Source organism: Chlorocebus sabaeus, chromosome 17 (genome assembly GCF_047675955.1).
Source record: "Chlorocebus sabaeus isolate Y175 chromosome 17, mChlSab1.0.hap1, whole genome shotgun sequence".
Lineage (NCBI taxonomy): Eukaryota > Metazoa > Chordata > Mammalia > Primates > Cercopithecidae > Chlorocebus > Chlorocebus sabaeus.
This window is the reverse complement of record NC_132920.1, coordinates 25,616,970-25,638,752: the sequence shown is the minus strand read 5'-3', so window position 1 is coordinate 25,638,752 and position 21,783 is coordinate 25,616,970. Positions and strand designations below refer to the sequence as shown.

Below are 21,783 nucleotides of genomic sequence, written 5' to 3'. Positions count from 1 at the left end.
AGGTCCTTGAGAAGGCAGAAGCGGCAGTTTATCTCCCAGGTTGTGACTGTTGGTTATTATAGTTAGAAACTCAACATTGTCCTAAAAGTCTCATAGAGGAGGTTATGGCTATAAGTATCCCTAACTCTCATAAAGCAAAAGTAAGCTAACTATTGCTAAAATAAAAACCTATAAGCTTTTGCCTTCAAGAACTTATAAACAAATAAGCAATCAAGAAGCAAAACAGAAGCTTATGGGTCTGGCAGTAGGGCCTCTGAAGTTGTTTTTACACCAAGCTTTGTCCAGGTTTAATCAGAAAGTCCGTTACTTGTGTTATATTAAGTCCACTCCAGCTACTGGGTGTTATAGAATTTGGGGCTGAATTGACCAGAAATTGCAATATCAAGAGATAAAGTAAAGCTGGATACCCACACCAATTTTACTGAAATTTTACGAAAATGAGTGATTGAGATCTATCACTTAACTATTTATTTTAGGCTACACTATGCAGCAAATATGATTACATTTTTATTTTGCTTTATAATCATGTAGACCCAGTAAAAGATTACATTAAGCACTGCCCAATCCCCAACTATGTTGTGCAGTAGATTCTTAGTCCACCAACACCATCATCACCACCACCACTGTCAACAGCATTCTTGATTACAACTAAAATGCTTGATATACAAAGGACTGCAAGACACAATTCCTTGGTATCAATAACTTTACAATCCACTTAAGAAGAAAAGTATCCATAAATATAAATTAACACTATTTGGAGGTATAGTTGGCAGATGAGTAGGACAGTGACTACCTGGGATCATAATTCAGGGGAGGGAGTGGTATGTCTGAGGGCCTGACCAATTGAAGAAGGCTTCATTCATTCTTAATAGGTATTTGTTGAATGAATGGATGAACACACATCTTTGGACCAAAGCACAGCTTTCTGGATGTCATTCCACTTTTTCCCAACCCATCAAATACATACTACATGGGCTCTGATAAGAGACTTCTGCCTACAAGAAGCCTCTACTTCAGCTCTCCGATCTGCCTCTGGTTTTTCAACAAAAACCTAAGTCCGTTTATCTTCCTTGGTCATCCATAAATGAATCCACCAGCACCTACATTATAGGATATAGTTAACTCATTCCTCACATGGAACAAACCCACCCTCTTGCTATTCAAAGATCTTCACCAGCTCTTTCTTTGCATGCTTGGAAAGGTCTTCATCAACTTAAGATTGTAATAGAGCAGGAAACCTGAGGGCTTCTGATAGAGTCTCAGCTATGTGCCATGACTGAAAGCTTGCTGGTGCTCAAGGTATATAGCTTCTTTCAATGGATCTGAACAAGTTATTCCTAAAAGAATAAAACGTCCCTTCCCACCCTTATCCTCCACTCAGCCACCACTAGGTAGACACTGAGGAGGATGCACATCCTTAGCTAAGAATGCAGTACACCCATTGCAGGAGCAGCAAACCTGAAAGATTCTCTTCATGTAGCTAAAGGAAGAATCATAAATTACATGGATGTGTCTCAGCCTTGGGTCCAGTTCTGATTTTTGCCAGTTCCATAAAAGCTCTATTTAGGAATAGGAGATTAAAATTAGAGCCTTCATACGTTGCTAGTGGGAATGTAAAATGTTGCAGCTATATGGAAAACAGTTTGGCATTTCTTCAAAAAGATAAACATAGAATTAATATATGAACCACCAGTTCCACTCCTACGTATATACACAAAAGAATTGAAAACAGGGACGCAGATGTTCATATGACAATGTTCCTTGTAGCATTATTTACAATAACCAAAGGGTGGAAACAAACCAAGTGTCAATCAACAGGCAAATAAATAAACAAAATATAGACTACTCATGCAATGGAAAATAATTCAGCCATAAAAAGGAATGACATTCTGATATGTGCTACAACATGGATAAATCATGAAATTACAATGTTTAGTAAAGCAAACAGACAAAAAAGGACAAATATATGATTCAACTTATATAAAATATTTAGAATAGGTGAATTCATATAGACAACACAGATTAGAGCTTAACAGAGAATGGAGAAGAGGGAAATTGGGAGTTATTGTTTAGTGGGTACAGAGTTTCTGTCTGGGGTAATGAGTAAACTTTAGACATAGTGGTAATCATTGCACAAGATCGTAAATGTAATTAGTGTCACTGAATTATACACCTAAAAATGGTTAAATGGCAATTGGTGTGCTAAAAACACACGCACATATGTATCTATGACTACAATTATTTTAAAGTTTAAAAAAGTGATAGTGGAAGAGAATGCATTTGTGACATATAGAGTGGGTTTTCTCAAACCAAACATAAAGTATGTTGCGTTAAATAAATATAAAATAAATTCAACTATGTTAAAATAAAAGGCTTCTTCTGTTATTTAAAACACAACAAGAAAACAGGAGATTAAGAGGAATTAATCACTGCAGAATAATGTGATGTCGTGGAAATAGAGAATGTCTTTTCCTCTTTGTGGGTTCAGGCGGTGTCAATTCTGAAAATAGTTGTTTGTCCTGTCAAGGGTGTATGTGTGCACAGTTAGCTCACCATTTGGACAATCAACAGAAGAATCTGGCATGTGTGGCTCACCCTGTGGTGCTTCCTGAACTCTCTTTAAGCTCCCACAAAGTGTACTCCAGGCTGAATGACCCAGACTTGGAGAATTGTCCTTCTGGGAGGTGTGGCAGATCCCAGTGTGAGAAAAAACCTGCAGAAAGGGGCCAAGGCTTCCTGAAAGGTGCATGAAAATTGTCTGTTGTTGGCCGGGCATGGTGGTTCATGCCTGTAATCCCAGCACTTTCAGAAGCTGAGGCGAGTGGATCACTTGAGCCCAGGAGTTTGAGACCAGCCTGGGCAACATGGTGAAAGCCCATCTCTTAAAAAAATAAATAAATAAATAAATAAATAAATAAATAAATAATAAAATGGTGGTTAGGAGCATGGGGTTCCAGAGTCAGACTCCCTGACTTCCCATTTGTAAGACCTGTGATAACGAACATGTTGTTTAGCTTCTATCTACCTCGGTTTCTTCATCTCTGAGTATCATGATAGTACCTATCTCACAGGGATTTGGTGAAGACTAAATTATTTAAGGTATAGAAAGCACCTAGAAGTACCTGGCACATAGAAAGCACTTAGTAAATAGTAGTTCTTAATATGAATTATATGTTGGAGGTAAGGGAGACCTGAGGGGAAGAAAATCAAGTTACGAAAAGGGTGTGTAATGAAGGGAATCCCTGTAAACAGAATTCTTGGGTTATGAACAGCTCTAAATACACTGTTCTACACTAATTTTTGTGAATTATCTATAACACTTCACAAAGCCTGAAATTACTGCACAGTCTAGTATAAGGTAGGGGTGTCATGAAAAATAAAGGGTGAAGACAGTAAAGGAAAGTGGGGCCTGCCCCACAGAAACTCTGCCCTTGCCCCAGCAGTCTCCTTTCCATGGGGATGGCATCAGAGTTCCAGGAGAGAAGAAAGCAGGGCACATGTTGGGGCCAGGAGCATGCAGAGGCACCCATGAGAGACATCAGGTACCTAGAAGAAGGCTGCCGTGGTCCCAGATTTGCTGGACAGCACTGTTGGAAAAGGAAGGGATGGAGAGGGGAGCCTGGGTTACCTGGGAAACATTTTCTTCATATTTCTTCTCTATTTCTACCTGCCTAGCCATGTGAGCTCACCAAGCACTTAAGAACAAAACCCAGTCCAGGATGAGTGTTCTGGTCTCCTCCTTCCAATAAAAAGTGATTATTGGCAGCTCTCACTTTAATGCCAGCTCACCAGGAAGTCAGTCCTAGTGAGGGCATGTGAGAACTATAGAAGGATTGGTGGTATGGATTTCTTTTAAGATATTGCCCTTCCCTCTCCTTCTCTACTCTTCTCCATTACGTCAGGGGTTTGTTAGTCAAACCACCAGCTACAACATTTCAAAGGTCACAGGACAAAAGCAATTACCAGTACATTTTTGTTTCCAATTGCAGATTTATTTCCACACACACTAAAAAAATCTATGTTGAAGTTACAGAATTGCCATGAACGCTACACACCATTCAGACTCAGCAGAAAGCCCACAAGAAAAGCACAAAATGAATGCACTCAACTGCCCTTGTCCCCCTGGTGATCAGGGAAGGACAGGCAGAGCCATGTAACAGGGGAGCTGACTCTTTGGGAGGATAGGAAAGCCCAGGGTCAAGGCGAAAACAACACAGACACTGCACGGTGAGGCAGGGATAGATCATGCCGGTGGAAGGAAGGCCCTAGCGTCCCTCCTCTTGCCCAATAATAGCACACCATTTGTGAGTTTGCCCACTGTGTCCCCAACAGCAATGCACAGATACAATTCTACCAGCAAGAGCACAGAAACACAGTAAGAGCAAAAGGCAAAGCAGTTTGGGATTATGGGTTGATTTTCAGCCCAAGACACAAAGCCAGCTCAGACTTCTGAATTTTTCCATCCTTGTTCACATCGCAGTGACGCAAGAGAATCTCGCGGAACTTATCAAGGTCCACCCCGCTGATGCTGGGCTGAGGGCGACAAAAGCAACATGTTAACAGGCAAGCCAATGGTGTTCCCACCCTTTAACACCCTCTCTGATGCACTCTAAGCTCAGGGTGTCCTGCCTTGGAGGAGACAGGCCACGGGGAGTGAGGGAATGAGTCTATCACCTCATCCCACCAAATGCTGCCAAGGATAAGTTTTCTGCCAACAGTTTCATTTCTCAACATGTCCCTTCAGGCCAAAAAACCTTTACTTCCACATCACTTCCCTGCAGTTCTTGGAGAAACACTGCCTTATTAGCAAGCATAGTAAAGATACGTTGCCTCAAAGTAGAGAATTATAATCATAAATTTCTGCCTTGCTGCACTGATGAGAGAAGACACATTTCATTATCTCCCTGTAGGAGATTTTTGTGCCTGTGATTTAAAAAAAAAAAATGGTTATACTGAATATAAATCTAAAACAGGTGGTTGAGCTAGGGATGTAACATTTACTCCAAGGGATATGTTAGGGGGCAAGAAAGCATGTTAGCTAGAAATATGACACATGTTAGCTAGGAAAAGTTTTTTACTTCAAGCTCAAAGGCCTGCAAAAGTGAGGAATGCTTTAACAAATTGATTCTCCACAGGTTACTTCATTTAAGCTTCACAATAATGCTGGGAAGTAAATAATTCCACCTCTTTTACAGATTAGGAAACAGAGGTGCAGAGAAAGCTTAAGCTTCCTGCCAAACTGGAAAGTTGTGGCAGCATTTTTGAGCCCAAGAATAGTCCAACAGTCCTCTGACAATTGGAGATAGTCCTCAATAGTCCTCTGATTCCAATTGAGTGCTCATTGCAAAATTTCATACCATTCTTGTGGAGAAAAGGCTGGCCTAAAGAAACTACATGAGTGCTGATGCAACTATGAATAAACGTCAAAATCAAAGAGCCCATCGTTCAAAATGGATCTCACGTGGCTCACTGGCCCTAAATTTTTTTTTTTTTTTTTTTTTTAAGACGGAGTCTCAGCCGCCCAGGCTGGAGTGCAGTGGCAGTGATCTCGGCTCACTGCAACCACGGTCTCCCGGGTTCAAGCGATTCTCCCCTCTCAGCTTCCCAAGTAGCTGGAATTACAGTCACCAGCCATCATGCCCGGCTAATTTTTGTATTTTAGTAGAGACACAGTTTCACCATGTTGGCCAGGCTGCTCTTGAACTCCTGACCCCAGGTGATCCGCCCACCTTGGCCTCCCAAAGTGCTAGGATTACAGGCATGAGCCACTGTGCACTGGCTCTAAATTTAAAATAGATCCAAGTGGTCCTTTTTTGACTAGAGATGACAGCTTACTCAAGTTCCCTGAAAACCAGCACCTTTTTCTTTTGGGGGCTTTCAGAGCTCATCTGAACCGACCAATCAGAACTCAGTTAAATTAACCACTCAGGGCTCAGCTCTATTGACCAATCAGAACTCAGCTCCAACAACCAATTGGAACTAAGCAAGTTTGAATCCTTTATTTGCATAAACAGAACTCGCTGGAAACCTGGGTGGGCACTGACTGTAAGATTCAAACCCCCTTTTGTTCTCTGCACCCTGGTTTACACTGAAAAGTGTGTCCTCCATTTTCCCGTTTTTTCTTTTTTCTTTTTTTTTTTTTTTTTTTTGAGACGGAGTTTCACTCTTGTCACCAAGGCTGGAGTGCAGTGGCTAATCTCAGCTCACTGCAACCTCCAACCTCCACCTCCCAGGTTCAAGCGATTCTCCTGCCTCAGCCTCCCAATTAGCCGGGATTACAGGTGCCCACCACCACACCCGGCTAACTTTGTATTTTTTCCATAGAGATGGGGTTTCACTATGTTGGCCAGGCTGGTCTCAAACTCCCAACCTGAGATGATATGCCGGCCTCGGCCTCCCAAAGTGCTGGGATTAGAGGCATGAGCCATCATGCCCAGCCCCATTTTCAAACTATTAACGGGAATAAAGCCTTTCCACCAAATTCCTTTTCAGAAAACTTGTGTTCACAAATCTAAATTTAAAAGTCAGTATACAGAGAGAAAAAAACAAAAAACAAATTTAGTCAAATTTCCAAGCCCCTTGATTACTGGAGTAGTTTTATGAGTGAACAGAGAAGGCAGCCACCCGCAGGTTTGATTTCAGGGGCTCTGGGAAGCACTCTCCATTACCCAACCCTGCCCCAAGGTTTTTTTCGTTTCCAAAAACAAAATCACTAAAAACGTCATCAGTAGGGGAAAAACAAATTGTCCCTTAACTAGCGAGCCACATTAAGACTCGTTAATTTGCACTGTCCAATGGGGCAAATGACTGACACCAAATCTATTATTGATAGCAGTTTTTAAATAGGAGGAAGGAGGAAACAGCAAAAGAAATTGGGAGCAGATGGCAGAGCAGGAATAATAAACACTGGAGTAGGGCTGGTGTTCAGAGAGATATCAGGAGCTGAAAGTCTGGGACCAGAAGATAAATTTGATCAACTTCACTCTTCTGTGGAGAGTGCCCTGAATGATTAGACTCTGAGGCCACAATGTAGCTCGACCTGTCAATAGGTTCTCTTGTAGTTCTCTGCCAGTACCAGGCAAGTATAGATGTGGCCCGAGGAAATGGGGCTCAGAGGTCCTGAAAACAGGCTGCATTCTGAGACCCCCCTGGTGGGAGTTCATTTGTGGTACAGTGCAATGTGGGAATTTTTGCTTTTCACCATCTTCAGTGACTTGTTGCTAAAACTTTTCTCCACTAAATGGCCCCAGGATCCTTTTGGCAAATCCCAAGATTAGAAAAATACTCAAGTGGTAGTCATTTACACATTAGTGTGAATTAATTTGCCAATGTATTTACCTCATTCAAACTATTCTAAGTTTGTTTTTGTTTTGTTTTGTAATTGAAGAATAATGGGCTTTGTTTCCCAGCATAGTAATTATTTCCTTCCATTGAGTGGAAAATATTTTTGGTGTATGAATGTATGTGTGTTAGGGGATGTGGGAATGAATGCAGATGTATGTAAGGGAAGTTCCTTCAGACCTTTTGAGTTATGTTTTTAATATTGAACAACTCAATATGAGTCAGGAGACCTAAATGCCACAGCTCAAAAAATGCTCGTATCACTGAAGACACATCACCAGAAACCCTTGGAGCCTCAGTCTTAACAAGAGTTTTTATAACAAGTGACTAATATAATTGCAGATAGGTTCCTGAGGTAAAAGCTCTAAATACATTAACTCTAATCTTCAGAACAACCCTAGGAGGTTGTATCTACTTTCATCATTAATTCATAGATGAGTAAACTAAAGCACAGAGAGGTTCATTAACTTGCCCACTGTCACACAGCTGAGCCATGTCAGAACCAAGATACAAATCCAGGCAGACAGGTCCCAAAGTGTATATTTTTCATCACTACACTGCATCATAACCTTTCATGTAAAAGTGTAATTTTTTCCTCATTCATCTCATAGGACAGTGTGAGAGTGGATCTGAGATAAAATTGATTGAAAAATGCTGACCTGTCTCCCTTTAATCCTGGCAGTTGGGGGACCTTTGGGTCTGGCCTTCTCTTCCCAATTCTTGCCCTTAGTAGATACTCAATTATATCTATGAAATTAGTGAATGACTATTCTCAAATGCAGCCTTCCTGTTTTTGTCATACAACTACCCTTTCCTGTGCATTCCAATTCTCTTAAAATAATTAAAGTTCATATCCAAGCCTTCTGTTAACCAGCACTCCACAAATCTCTATCTTAGAGTCACCGTGACTCCAACGCTGGACCATATTCTGACCACTAGAGGAACTGAATTAGAGTTTCACTGATGGTAAGTGCATTTTATTGTAATCCACTTAAAATAATTCTCTATCAATCAAAATATTTAATTAACCAGAACCTTATTCTCTAACCATGCAAAATTACAACATGTTTTCGGTCTCCAGTTTACTATTTATTGGCCACGGTGGTGTTTGAAAACATTGAGGCGACAGGCAGAAGTTAAGATATTATTGCTTAAGGTATCTGTCCAGGTCTCTACCAACAAGCCTCAGCTTGTTTACAAATGATCACCTGCCATTGCTTTTTAAAATGAAAATAAGAAATTATATTGGTGTTCCTTTAGGATCACTTTACTAGGCAAATGGAAATGTCTGCTCAGATACTGGGAAGTCTCCTAGCAGTGTTGTAATTTGAGAAGCTCCAGGAAGAACCTCTTCAATCTTCCAACTTTCTTCTCATCACCAGTTCCCACCACCCCAGACATTCTTTTGTTAGATATTCACTCTTTGGGATTACATTTTCTTCTCCTTGCCACCTATCCTCTCTTTTCAGTTTTTCATCACTCAAGAGATGGCAGCATGTTAAGTCCCTAACTTAATAGTGTGAAAACATATACTATATATACCAGAATGCTATCTTCCTTGATAGACAAAGCTAGGTCAAAATGAAGTCATCAACCTTCTGGGTAGTAAGGGGAAGAAAAGTCAGGTTGGAGGAAATGACATTGAAGAACGAAATGGGAAAACACACTTGCTCTTTCTTCAGATGTTTGCTAAAACTTGACAATGGATCCCAGGAATTTTAAAGCATGCAAACCACTTGATTTAGTAATTTTATTCCTGGGACAAGGCCAAATATAGAGAAAGATTTTTGCACAAAGATATTATTGCATTATTGTTTTGAATCACAGACATGGGACACCATCTAAAGTATTAGTAATAGGGGAACGTTTAAGTAAATTATGATCTAACCATAGGTGAAATATTATGTGGTTACTGAATGACTATTACTATTATTCTATAATAGGCTATATATAGTATACTCTATATTACATATAATATACTATTATATTGTAAGTCTATTATTCACTATAATCTCAACCATATAAAAACATACATAGGAGAGAAGTCAGTTCACAGTCAGTCTGTTAGAACATAGAAGTTATGCTTCTGTTTTTTCTGGTTTCTGTTTTCTGATTTCTCTATGACACATGTATCATTTTTACAATTTAAAAGTGAAAAGAAACATTTTTGCGAAGGGCTAGCTCTTTAGAGAGGCACATGTTAGATTCAATCCTTTATTGAATCTATCAATAACAAGAGGTATTGTCCCCTCTTGCCAACCATTTTCCTGTCAATAGCAGAGAAAAAGCAAATGGGGTGTCCATCAAGGAAAAGAAAGAACTTTAGGGAAGCCTGTGGGCAGGAACTCCCATCACTTCCAGGCAGCCAATTTATTTGGCTTCCGATGTTACTGTTCACATTTATACCTTCTCTTGGGAGATCTTGAATTTCTTGCCATTCTACTTTCTAATTTAAGTTGTGGATTCTTGTGTTGATTTTTATGCTGCTCTGAGTGAGCTACGGATTGTTAAAAAGTCTTGTAGGCCAGGCAGAGTGGCTCACACCTGTAATACCAGCACTTTGGGAGGCCAAGGTGGGCAGATCACTTGAGGTCAGGAATTTGAGACAAGTCTGGACAACATGGTGAAACACCATCTCTACTGAAATTATGAAAATTAGCTGGGTGTGGTGGCGTGCACCTGTGATTCCCAGATATTCAGGAGGCTGAGGCAGGAGAATCACATGAACCCAGGAGGTGGAGGTTGCAGTGAGCCGAGATCACACCATTGCACTCCAGCCTTGACAACAGAGTGAGATTCCATCTCTAAAACAAACAAAAATCTTGTACAGAAGTTATTGTACATATGATTAACAATATTGTATTGTATACTTGGAAATTTGCTATGAGGGTAAATGTTATGTTAAGTGTTCTTGACATAAAAGAAAACAAAACAAAACAAAAAGACAAAAAAAAGGTGGAGGGGGTGGCTAGAGAAATGTTTGCAGATAATGGATAAGTTTATGTCATTGATTATGACGTGGTTTCATGGATGTATACTTACATCCAAATGCATCAAATTGTATACATTAGGTATATACAGTGCTTTTTTAAGTGTCAATCATATCTCAATACATTTGTTGGAAAAAAAGAAACCATGTTTATTCCTCAGGGACCTGCTATCTTATCAGATTGACAGAGGAAAGACTTGGGTGCCATTTTTCAGAGCTTGGGGAATGAGGTGTTTTGATAACCAAATAATCTTGTTCATGTAAAGTCAATATGTACATCATATATGATTGTCCAAGAATTAAAAGACTATAAGATAAGCTTACTTCAGAGTTATTACTGCAAACACCAAAAACCCTGACCCAGACTTTGTAACTGGGCCACGTTCCTGCTGACCCCGTGGTATATGCTCTCTGACACTGTCTTTTAAAATAAATTCCAAATACTGATTTGTTTACTTCTCCCATGGCCCTTTTTTATAAAATGAAAATAAAGAAAAAAGTCACAGGAAAGACTCTGTTTATAAAGCCAAGAAATGTGAAATTCAACTACTGGTCATCCTTTGACTACAGCATACAAATTATATGGTGAGTATTTTTAAAGAAACCTAGAAGACCAAGGAAGGTCCAGTAAAGACTAGGAAAGACATAGTAAGTGTATGCACCTTCAATTATCGGAGGAAAACATTAATAATGAACTACTGTGTACATATGTTTTAGCTCAACAAATCATCTGGAGAATCCCAATAAATTCCTTCTGAATTACTGACCACAGTCTGACTAGGTCCCTAGGAACTAGCTCTGTCTCAAATTGGCCTGATGCTTACACTGAGAGGTGCCTTTGTGCTGCCCCAGCAGCTCCACAGAAACAGAGAGGCAAAAAGGGGCAAGGATCTTCACCTTCCCATAGAGGTGATATAAATCCATTGAAGAACGAGGCTGATCTCTGCTTCCAACTAATTTTTTGCATGGTCTAGTATTTTTCCCATCTCTTTCATTTTCTCTGGAAAAAATGTCTTGTCTGCTACATTGTTGGTTTGGATTTTCCTCCTATTGGCCTTTGGAAACCATTGCCAAACTCAATGACAACTGAAAGGCAGAGTTATTGAAGATTATTAAGATTATCCAGATTCAAAAATCATGATTTTTTTACGAAGGGATCCAGTAAAATTACACTGATTACAGATATCTGGGCTTTCTCTTAGAAAAATCATACGGAAATAGCAAGTATCATAGTCACTAAAGTTATGACAGTTATATCACTTTCCAGATCAATATGTGGTAAAGCCAATGTTTTTTGTTTTTAATAATAATTTATTACCATGGTATTAATTAGTGAAGTAGCATAATATTAATTGCCTTATTCAGATTTTCCTCCTGTAATCTTCATGGCAACTTTATGGAAGTAGGATCTATGACAATTTCCATCTTCCAGATGAGAAAACTGAGGTTTGGAGATGCAAAATAACTTGCCCAAGGTCTCATGGCAGGGAGTGGTAAAATCAGGCCTGGAACCCCGGGGGTCAGCCTAGAATCTGAATTCTTAGCTTGAATTCTCGTCAGCTTCTTAACTTTTACTTGCCTTTATTTTCAACATTTTTCTATAGTATGCAGAGATAATTTTATAATCAGAAAGGAAGCAAAAATGTTCAAGCTATGCATACTAAAATATGTTAGTTAATTGCCATCTGACATACCTATCTTTTAGAAGTTTTCTTTTGTACTGGCTTTTTTTACATTATTGTTTTGGACAGGAATATCCAGTAGAATGGCATAGCCATGCATTGAGCTGCTGATTCCTTTTATGAAATTCTCTTTCAATAACTATTCTCAGCTGGGCGCGGTGGCTCAAGCCTGTAATCCCAGCACTTTGGGAGGCCGAGGCGGGCAGATCACAAGGTCAGGAGATCGAGACCATCCTGGCTAACACGGTGAAACCCCGTCTCTACTAAAAATACAAAAAACTAGCTGGGCGAGGTGGCGGGCGCCTGTAGTCCCAGCTACTCGGGAGGCTGAGGCAGGAGAATGGCGTAAACCCAGGAGGCGGAGCTTGCAGTGAGCCAAGATCGCGCCACTGCACTCCAGCCTGGGCGACAGAGCGAGACTCCGTCTCAAAAAAAAAAAAAAAAAAAAAAAAAAAAAAAAAAAAAAAAAAAACTATTCTCAAGCTCAGAAATGTACTCCAAATATTACACCAGCTTTGTTCTAAGAAAATAACAAAGACTATTACTTTTGGGAATCATTCGATATCCCAGGGTCTGTGATCAGTGTTTATGTTATTTCTAGTCAGCACACAACCTTGGGATGTAAATATTGTGCCCATATAACAGATGAGAAGACAAGTATCAGAGAGATTGAGTCACTTGCCCACAGATATACAGTTCATAAATGGCTGATCTGGAATTAAAGCTCAGATCTGTCACAGTCCAAAGCACTGTCTCCCATTTTACACTGCCTCATCTACAAAAAAAATTCCAGTTCTTTTCACAGCGAGGGAAAAGAGAAAGAAGGGAGAAGAACTAAAATGAGGTTACCAAAGAGGAAGAGCAGCAGCCACCCCCAACCAAGGCAGCCCCTCTGGAAACCACTGCTACAAATTCTGTAAATCAGATGTATTCTGATTCAAGCAGAGCCTAATCCCTCAGCCCAGCCCAGCTGCCTCCCACAGCCTGGCCAAGATGTGGGAATGCCGCAAAACTGTTTTCAGCAACAAATGACACCTCTGACCTGAGAAAAAATTGTTTCCCACAAGTTTGAGACTAAAGAAAAGGGGGAGCAAAGAAGAAGGGAGGTTGATTTGGTTAATGACTGATTGCTCACTGTGACTGTGCATCCACACTCACAGCTGGGCTGTGTGTGTGGGCCATGGAAGAGCAGAAGGGCAGAACCTCTGTGGAGGGTGGTGGGGTAGAGTGCAGTAAGGTTCCAAAGCCCCCAGGCTCTATACTCAGGCAGTCACTGCCCTGGGATCCAATGCATAAGAGACCAGGCAGCTCTCAAAAAACTGTCCCATTCATTCTCTCAAAAGCAAATTAAAACTCTACTTCAGCAAATGCTGCCATGCAACTTTAATATTCCTATAGATAACTGCTCAGTTTCTATTACAGAAGCCATTCTGGCATTAAATAGATAATGGGTGAAATGGGATTTTCCTCTAGCAATCAATATAAAAAGCAATATCACACCAATACCCATCAATTATTCTGGCTGTGCAAATGCCTGTAAAATCTCCAACAGGAGCAACAAGAGAACGAGGAAAAGAAGAGGCAAGGGACCCGTTGGGATGAGAACAACAAAAGAAGGGAGTCACAGAAGACGTCTCATCAGGCTAATGAGACGTCAGAGAGGGTTTTATCCATGCCTGCTCTATCACAGTACACAAACTTTCTGGAGATTCATGCAAAAATTGGTATCTGGACATTTTTCAGCTGCAAGTCTCCATAGTGTTAATCGGATTTTCAAAGAAGTCTGGAACTCCACAAACAGCTCATAATTGCTACTCTAATTTTTTGCCATCTGGGCTGACCAGAAAAGAATCATTGTGTTCTGAACAAACCTCAAAAACTCCCTGAGGATACAAGACTACTAAATTCATTGTCTACACAATCCCGTGGAAATGGAAGAATTGGAACTGGATCATGTAGCTGGTCAATACAGTTCAACAGGACCTCAAAGGAAATTTTTTAAACGTTGTCTATCCTACATAAAACAGCTGTGTGATGTAAATATAATCTAAATTTCATCCGCCCCAACCTCAGCAATATCTTAACCCATAAATAACCATCTTAGGCTAGGTATTAGATAAGCCTCTTAGTAAAAAAAAAAAAAATATATATATATATATATGTATAAAATTCTGAAGATAAGTTTAATTACATGAAATTCAATTAAATGTTTTAGTTATTCTAATAACCAAGTCTAAAGGGAAAAGGGACTTTCTGTAACCAAAAAATGGAACAGAAAGATATTCAGTGGCACTGCGGTCCTTCGGTAAAATAGCTGGCCTTTAAATGATGGTAAAAAGATACCTGTATGATAACTTCAAGTAATTTAAACTACAATCTTAAGAAAGCAAGGGAGGTTTGTTGGGTTTTATAGCAATTCAAAGGTTATTGAATAAACTGCATCTCTAGATTTTATCTTTGACATTAACCTTCAGTCTCACTGATTCCCACACATAAACAATGGAATCAATCAAAATGACAACCCCAGTTCATAATAAGAAGAACTTGCACTCACCTGGACAAGCTCCATCATGTCTTTGACAAACCCATCCACTTCTGGGCCTTCTAGGGCTCCCGTTTTACTCTGAAAAGGAAAAGATCCAATTGCCTAAATATCATTTTCTTAAGCCAAAAAGCAAAGGAATAAATTAGATAAATAAACCGTATCAGTATTCTTGTGTGGCCGCAAATAGATTTAGAAGTGGCATGTTCCAATTTATGTTCTCCATGCAGGACGTGAATGTTCCACATGAATTAAAATAACTCGTTGAAAACTGCTCCATGTAACCAAATGAGAAGTCATACTTTTGAGTTCCTCGGCTTTTGCAGATTGCAGTCGTATGTCATATATTGACTTCATTTGCTTCCTGGGTCCTAGGCTTCAGTTTAGATAAGTGTTAATTGTACATAATATTAATCCTTTGAGGTATAGGTTGAAACTTTTTTATCTTGCCCTATAATTTGGCAATGATATGGTGATTACTAAAATATTTATTTTAAATCCAGGGAGACTACATTGAATGAACATGTTAGAATTATCATTTGTTCTGTACACGAGACCCTTTATTCCCATTTTATAAAACATGCAAATATGAACATCTATAAAATACAATACATATTAAAGTATTTGTTTATTCTCTAAAGTTTCACTATAATAACTCATCTGCTCTCTTTGTGATTTCTTAATCCTGAGCCTTTCACATATCATTTTAAAAATTCCATTCCCGTAGTGTATTTACCAAACACTTATATAGTACTTATCAGGCACTCTCATAAAAGCTTTCTAAACCTGAATTCATTTAATTCTCATAACATCCCCAGAAGGTAGGTATTATTATCCTTATCACCCCAATTTTACGAATAAGGAAAACAAAGCACAGGGAGGCTAAGGAACCTGCCCAAGGTCCCATAGGTAATAAGCCATGATTCAAACCTAGGTAATTGGTCACAGAAGTCACATGTTTAGCCACCCCTATGCTAGACTGCCTCTCCCAGGTGATGCTGTTTTCTGCTCAGAACATGACACATAATTATCTAGTCTGATTAGTTTCAGGGAAACATCCTTATAATCTTTCCCAACTTTTTTCTGCTTTTCTACTTTTCTTCCTTCTTACATCATACTATCATGTCCTTAGGATCTCTTTGCTATACTTTGTACTTATAATTTTTATTTTCTCCCCTTTTCATCAAATAATTGGTTCTACAAGAAAAATAGTTTTTATGATATATAGGTATGACTTGTCCTCTATTTCTTTGGGTTGAATACTGGGTTGGGGGGTTGTATGTTTTTATGCATGATATTATAAATGAACTCTTAGTCCTACAAGAAGGAGAAAACTTGTAGTTTGGGTCCGAGGAGCCAAAAAAAAAGTTATCTTTTTTTTTCTTTTCTCAACCATGTGTACTCCTTTGGCTATTTTTACTCTATTCTCAGAAGGTCTATAGAGAAGTTGAGGGTACCCTGACCTAGAAACACACAGATGGGATTGGTATTCATCATGTAAGTTTAGGGTCTGTTGGGTAAGATGGTTCCACATAGGGGCTAAAGAAGTTTCCTACTCAAAGATGGCCAGCACAATATAAAGAGGCACACTTACAACATCATAGTGGGCAAAGATTTTCTCAAAGTCCCTTTTCCTTTCTTCAGTAGAACAAGCCTGTGTAAGGAAAAAACATTATGTCAGTCCAGCAATGTGACAATTCAGCTGTACAATTCTTCCAGAATCCTGGACAACTTTTGTAAACTTTGAGTCAATGACCTTTAAGATCCCTTGATTCCACACTGAGCCTTGTCTGTTTCCAAATAAGTTATAAAGTAGAGCAAATAGATGCCTTCCCTTCTTCTTTCCTGCTCAAATCCGTAGAGAAACAGCAATGACATAAACCCATCTATAGAAATGTCACTACTTACATCCATTTTAAATTGGAGAAGGAAGTTTTCCTGAAGAGCCAGAATCCTAAATTTAAAAAAAAAAAAAATCCACATAAGGATCATTCAGCTCTCAGTTATATGAAAATTTATAGCCCTGGTGTGTGGAAAGTACAGACAATTTCCTGCAGAACAGAATAGGTACTTGAAAGACAGAACTTCTTACATCACAAAAACAGAGAAATTAATTGGGAAAAACTCATAGAGATTAGTAGTCACCACAGACTTTTAAAAGTTCATCTCGGTGGAAAATGCACAGTATGGCCTTCTGGAAATTCTCTCCTCCGTAAAGCAATGAGAAAACTGGAAAAAATAGTCAAAATAATTTTCCCAGAGCTCTGGAAAACAATTAAAGTCTTGCAGCAATCTGGGGAGTGTTTACTCTGAAAAAAAACAGCTAAATCTTTTTTTTTTTTTTTTTTTTTTTGAGACGGAGTCTCGCTCTGTCGCCCAGACTGGAGTGCAGTGGCGCGATCTTGGCTCACGGCAAGCTCCGCCTCCCGGGTTCACGCCATTCTCCTGCCTCAGCCTCCTGAGTAGCTGGGACTACAGGTGCCCACCACCGCGCCCGGCTAATTTTTTGTATTTTTAGTAGAGACGGGGTTTCACCATGGTCTCGATCTCCTGACTTTGTGATCTGCCCGCCTCGGCCTCCCAAAGTGCTGGGATTACAGGCGTGAGCCACCACGTTTTAAGACAGAGTCTCACTCTGTCGCCCAGGTTGCAATGCAATGATGCGATCTCGCCTCACTGCAAGCTCAGCCTCCCGGGTTCACGCCATTCTCCTGCCTCAGCCTCTGGAGTGGCTGGGACTACAGGCGCCCGCTACCAGGCCCGGCTAATTTTTTTGCATTTTTAGTAGAGATGGTGTTTCACCGTGTTAGCCAGGATGGTCTCGATCTCCTGACCTCGTGATCCTCCCGCCTTGGCCTCCCAAAGTGCTGGGATTACAGGCGTGAGCCACCGCACCTGGCCCCCAAAACAGCTGATTCTTGGTTAGAACAATGACTGTGGCATTTAACTTGCCCTAATACATACACAGAGCCTGTTAGCAAGAGAGTGGGCGACTTACTGGTCCAAGACATTTTAGAAAATCTCTGACCATTGAACTAACCTAGCAGAGACTTCAGTGGACACACCTGACAAAGAATATAGACTTCATAGAATTAGTTCAGAAAAGTCACCAAATAAACAACAACAAAAATCATCAATACACCAGAAACATGACCTATAAGAAATACTAGAGGGAGTCCTTCAGGCTGAAATTAAAGGGCACTAGACAATAACGTAAATCCACATGAAAAAATAAAGAGCACCAGGAGCGGTAAATATATAACCCAATATAAAATACGGCATAAATGTATTTTTTTGTGTGTAACTTTTTTGCTATCTGATTTAAATGACAATTTCATAAAACAATAACTAAAAATCTATGTTGTTGAGCACACGATATATAAAGATATAATTTTAACAACAGAAAGGAGGAGAAAGGCATTTGAACTATATAGAAGTAAAATTTGGGGTATAATATTGAAATTAAGTTGTTATTAATCCACAATTAGATTTGATCTAAATTAAAATGTTAATTGTAATCTAGCAGAAAACCGCTAAGAAAATAACTCAAAAAAATAGCAAAAGAAAAATAAGGGAATTAAAATAATACATTTGAAAATGTCTGTTTAACGTGCAGGAAGCGGTAATGGAAGGATAGAGGAATTTTTAAAACTTAAGACAAAGAGAAAACAAATAGCAAATATAAATCCTACTTTCTCAGTAATCACGTTAAATATACACATATTAAATACTCCATTAAAAGCACAGATTGGCAGAATAGAAAGAAGTAAAACTATCTCTTTATAGATGATACAATCTTGTATATATAAAATCCTAAGGAATCCAACAAAAAACTACTAGAGCTAATAAACAAATCCAGCACACTGGCAGAATGCAAGATTAATATAAAAAATTCAATGACATTTCTATACATTAACAATGGCCAGTCCAAAAGTGGAATTTGGAATACTGATCCTTTTGTGATAGTATCAAAAAGAATAAAATATTTAATAAATTTAATGAAAGAGGTTCAATTTGTAGACTGAAAACTACAAAACATTGTTGAAACAAATTAAAGACTTAAGTAAATGAAAAAACATCCCACGTTCATACATTGGGAGACTTAATATTTTTAAGGAGACAGTGCTCCCCAAATTGATCTGCAAGTTCAAAACAATCCTCATCAAAATCTGAATTGGCTTTTTTGCAGAAATTGACAATCTGGTCCTAAAATTCATGTGAATATGCAAATGAACCAGGATAGCCAAAACAATCTTGAAAAAGAGGAACAAAGTTTGAGGACTCACATTTTTTGTTTCAAAATTTGCCTACAAATCTACAGAATCAAGATAGTGTGTATTGGCATAATGACAGACATGTAGATAAATGGAAAAGAATTGAGAGTACAGAAATAAACCCATACATATGGTCAATTGATTTTCAGAAAGGGTGCCAAGACCATTCAGTAAGGAAAAATATTCAAGAAATGGTGTTGGGACAAGTAGATATCTACATGCAAAATAATTAAATTGTGCCCCCACCTTACACCATATTAAACAATTAACATGAAATGGATTTACATAAAACAGAAGCTTTATAATTTATATAACTCTTAGAAGGAAACAAAGGGGTAAATCTTCATGAGCTTGGATTTTGGCAGTGGTTTCCTAGATATGATATCTAAAACACAAACAACCAAAAACATTAGATAAATTGGACTTCATGAGAATTAAAAACATTTGTGCTTCAAAGGACATCATCAAGAAAATGAAAACACAACTCTCAAAATGGAGAAAAGTTTTTGCTGATTATACATCTGAGAAATGTCTAGTAAACAGAATATACATAGAAGTCTTACAGTTCAATAACAAAAGGACAAATCACCCAATTTTTTAATTGGGCAAAGGATCTGAACAGACATTTCTCCAAAGAAGACATACAAATAGCCAATAATACATAAAAAATATTCAAAATGCAAATCACAATGAGATACTACTTCACACCCACTAGATGTGAAGTAGTATCTTCTTTTTTATATATCTTTTTATGATATATATCATAAAAAAAGTATAATCTTTTTTATGATTAAAAAAGATGCAAACAATAACAAGTACTAATTAGAGTATGGAGAAATTAAAATCCTGATACATTGTTGGTGGGAATGTAAAATGCTGCAGCCACTTTAGAAAACATTTTGGCAGTTCCTCAGAAAATTAAATGTAAAATTACTATAGGAACCAAAAGTTCTGCTTCTTAATATATAACCAAGAGAATCACAAACATATATTTAACCCAAAACATGTAGCAACATGATTCATAATCTCTAAAAAGTGAAAAAACTCAAATGAACATCAACTGATGAATGGACAAAATGTGATATGTACATACACGGGACTATTACTCAGCTATAAAAAGGGATAAAGTTACAACATGGATGAACCTTGAAAACATTACTCCAAGTGAAATAGCCAGATAGGAAAGGCACATATTGTATGATTCCATTTATATGAAATGCCCAGAATAGGTAAGTCGATAGAAAGAGAAAGTAGATTGGTGGTTGCCAGGGTCTTGTGGGAGGAGGAAGAGGGGAGTGACTGCTAATGGGTACTGAGTATCCTTCTGGCATAATGAAATGTTCTAACATTAGATACTGGTGATAACTGGACTTTATGAATATATTAAAATCTACCAAATTGTATACTTTAAAAGGGTAAATTTTATGGCACTTAAATTATATCTCAAATTTAAAATAATCTTGTTTTTGTTTTAGAAAGCAAATATGTCTGTCTTTTCTGTATAATTATAATTATACTTTAATAGGATACAGTCAGTTTCAATAGATTCAACATTAGATTCATGTGGTATTCATAGTCGTGGGGATATATAGAAAAAGTAGAAAAAATGTAATACAACTATGTGGAAAATCTTTCCTCCTCCAAATGCTCAGAATAGAGGGAATTAATTTGAGCCAATTAGAAGATAGAATATCCTGGAAGTCTGCAAGGAATATTGTTCTTACTATTTGCTGGCACCAGGCAGCCTAAATCATGTTGCCAGTCACAGCACATATACTTGGGAGGTGCTTTTATGTAGAGGAATTGAACTGCATTTCAGAGCTGAAAGTAGAGAGAGAAAATTCCTATCTGCAAATGTTTTAAGGCCTCTTTGTTGTTGTATTAGTTTCCTAGTGCTGCTGTGACACACTGCCACAAACATAGTGGCTTCAAATGACCATAATCATTTACAGCACTTGAAGCTGAAGTCTGAAATTGATCTCACTGGGCGAAATTCAAGCTGTCAACACGGCCACATTCCTTCTGGAGGCTCAGGGAGAATCCCTTCCCTTGCCTTTTCTCGGGTTCTAGAGACTGCTTACATTCTTTAGCCTCTTCTTCCACTTTAAAGGAGCAACTAGCATTTTCAAATCTCTCTGTGACTCTGACCTTCGGACTCCCTCTTCCATATTTAAAGGATCTTTGTTATTACATTGGGCCCAATGTGGATAATCCAGAATAATCTCTATTTTAAAGTCTGTTGATTAGCAAACTTAATTATATCTGCAACTTTAATTCATTCTTGCCTTGTAACATGAAATAGTCACCAGTTTGGGTATTAGGAAGTGGACATCTTTTTTTTTTTTTTTTTGAGATGGAATCTCGCTTAGTCACCTAGCTAGAGTACTGTGATGCAGTCTTGGCTCACTGCAACCTCTTCTTCCTGAGTTCAAGCAATTCTCCTGCCTGAGCCTCCTGAAGAGCTGGGACTACAGGCATGCACCACCACGCCCGACTAATTTTTTTTTTTTTTTCTTTTCGTATTTTTGGTAGAGACAGGGTTTCACTATGTTGGCCAGGCTGGTCTCGAACTCTGACCTCAAGTGATGCACCTGCCTTGGCCTCCCACAGTGCTGGGTTTACAAGTGTGAGCCACCGCACTCAGCCTAAGATGTGGACATCTTTATTCTGCTTACCACAGTTCTCATTTTCAAATTCCGTATCAAACTGGTTTTGAAATACACTTGGCACGCCATATCTGTGGGTTCTTCAGAGCCAACTGTGGGACTTGAGCATCCGAGGATTTGGGTATCTGGTATCTGCGGAGGTTCTGGAACCAATCCCCAGAGGATACTTAGGGGAGACTGTACTAACTGATTTTGCTGCCTTGCATCTTTGTTCAGTGCTACTGTAACTCCATCAATTCACAACTACTCATTGAATCCCCCTCACTGCACAACACCCCACCAAGTGAGA

General features: G+C 38.7%; 1 protein-coding gene across 1 annotated transcript in view; it reads right to left on the bottom strand.

Annotated features, from left to right (window-relative positions):
- Positions 1 to 3,859: 3,859 nt before the first annotated feature.
- SCGN (secretagogin, EF-hand calcium binding protein) overlaps positions 3,860 to 21,783 on the bottom strand; it is a 50,148-nt gene continuing 32,224 nt past the window's right edge. Inside the window, exons 8-11 of the mRNA XM_007973519.3 lie at positions 16,463 to 16,508; positions 16,149 to 16,208; positions 14,567 to 14,635; positions 3,860 to 4,533 (exon numbers count right to left, since the gene is read on the bottom strand). Of these exons, the coding sequence (XP_007971710.3) occupies positions 4,405 to 4,533; positions 14,567 to 14,635; positions 16,149 to 16,208; positions 16,463 to 16,508 (304 nt within the window). The 3' untranslated portion in view covers positions 3,860 to 4,404. The remainder of the gene's footprint in view (positions 4,534 to 14,566; positions 14,636 to 16,148; positions 16,209 to 16,462; positions 16,509 to 21,783) is intronic.